Source organism: Pteropus vampyrus, unplaced genomic scaffold (genome assembly GCF_000151845.1).
Source record: "Pteropus vampyrus isolate Shadow unplaced genomic scaffold, Pvam_2.0 Scaffold538, whole genome shotgun sequence".
Lineage (NCBI taxonomy): Eukaryota > Metazoa > Chordata > Mammalia > Chiroptera > Pteropodidae > Pteropus > Pteropus vampyrus.
This window is the reverse complement of record NW_011889319.1, coordinates 180,479-182,126: the sequence shown is the minus strand read 5'-3', so window position 1 is coordinate 182,126 and position 1,648 is coordinate 180,479. Positions and strand designations below refer to the sequence as shown.

Sequence of the window (1,648 nt, the reverse complement as noted above, 5' to 3'; positions counted from 1 at the left end):
ACCTCTGTGCCCGTGTCTCCCCTACTGTCCCTTATGAGGACACTGTCCCTGGGTTTAGAGCCACCTGCTCCAGGAGGACTCGTCTGAGACCCTTCACTTCCATCCGCGAAAATCTGTCCCGAATAAGGCCACTTTCAAAGGTTCTGGGTTTTGGGGCCGGAACATGGTGCCTTCGGGGGCAACCGATAGGCTCGGCACAAACGGAGAGTCGGGGGCGCCTCTGCCGTCGGGAGAAGGGAAAACACCCCTGGAAAAGGCGGCGGGTCCCCGGCGCTTTGCCGAAGCGCAACGCGCTGCTCCGGCCCCGGCAGGGGAAAGCACCGCAGAGCGCGCGAAGCGGGCGCGCGGACTCGCGGCCGCCAGATCGGAAGCCGCAGGCCTCCCGTGTGCGTGGGAGGGAGCGACCCCGCCTTCCCGGCCCCGCCTTTCACCCCCGGGAGCCCGCACCCCCTGAGCGGCCAGGACTGGGCACAGCCCCCACCTCTCCCCGGCCCGGAGCGACAGAGCCTGGTGGCGGTCCCTCCGCGGGCCCGTGTGTCCCCGGCCTTCTCAGTGACCTGAGCTTGCAGTTCACCCTCTGTGACTCCTAAGTGGAAAAGCTCCGGACAGCGGAGCCGGATGCTCGGCCCCGGGGCTCGCCGTGTCCTGCTTCCGCCCAGGCGGAACCGGGCGCTGGGTGACTTCTCCGCTCTTCCCGGCTCACTAGGCTGTGCAGGGGGCGCCGTCTGTTCCCGCCCATTCCGCAGATCAAAGACAAGCTTAACGACAGTCGTCAGCCCGACCAGGTGTGTGTGGCGGGTGCACAGTGGGGGGCCCGCGTGGGGAGGGGCACGGCCACCCTGCACGTGTCCTGCAGTCTCCTCCACGTCCCACTGGGGGGCCCACGGGGTGTGGCTGCAATCCCTCCCCCTGCTCACTGGCATCGTCCCCGGGTCAGAGGTCACGCCTTCTTCCTCAGCTGTCTGGGGAAATTGGGGTGGGGGAGAGAGAAGCAGGAGAAAAGATGAGAAAAGATTGAAAAGAGAGAGAGTCTGAAAGGAAGACGAAGAATAATAGACGGATAGATGATGGACAGACAGACAGACACGGATGACAGACAGATATGGATGATAGGCAGACACGGATGATAGACAGACGCGGATGATAGACAGATAATGATAGATGATTGATAGATAAATATATGATACCTGATGGACAGATGATAGATATGGATGACAGATAGATAGAGAGGTAGACATAGAATAGATAGATAGATGGATACATCGATATCGATAAATAGACCGATAGTAGATAGACAGTAGATAAGGAGAGACAGATGTAGAACAGAGACACAGGAAGGGGTCTCAGCTGACCTCACGGAGCACGTGCACAGAGAGGACGGAGAAGGACAGAGGACAGGGTGACGTCCGCTCTCAACAGCCCCTGGGGACATGCCGCGGTCTCCCTGGGACTGGGCCCCCCCATCCCCCTGCTGCCAGCCCCGGCTCTGTCTCTGGCCGCCCGCACGGGGTGCTGTCCACTGCCCTGCCACGTGCCCCGGGTTCCCTCCCACTCCCCGTGCCCTTGGCCTGGACACCTCGGTTCCTTCTCATCAGCCCACGCCGTCAGCCCCTCCCCGGAGCCTGGCTCCCCGGGACGCCGAGGGCTT

General features: G+C 62.2%; 1 protein-coding gene across 1 annotated transcript in view; it reads left to right on the top strand.

Annotated features, from left to right (window-relative positions):
- Positions 1-1,648, top strand: part of LOC105308006 (granulocyte-macrophage colony-stimulating factor receptor subunit alpha-like) — a 30,081-nt gene that overhangs the window by 27,311 nt on the left and 1,122 nt on the right. Inside the window, exon 9 of the mRNA XM_011383705.1 lies at positions 747-785. Within this exon, the coding sequence (XP_011382007.1) occupies positions 747-785 (39 nt within the window). The remainder of the gene's footprint in view (positions 1-746; positions 786-1,648) is intronic.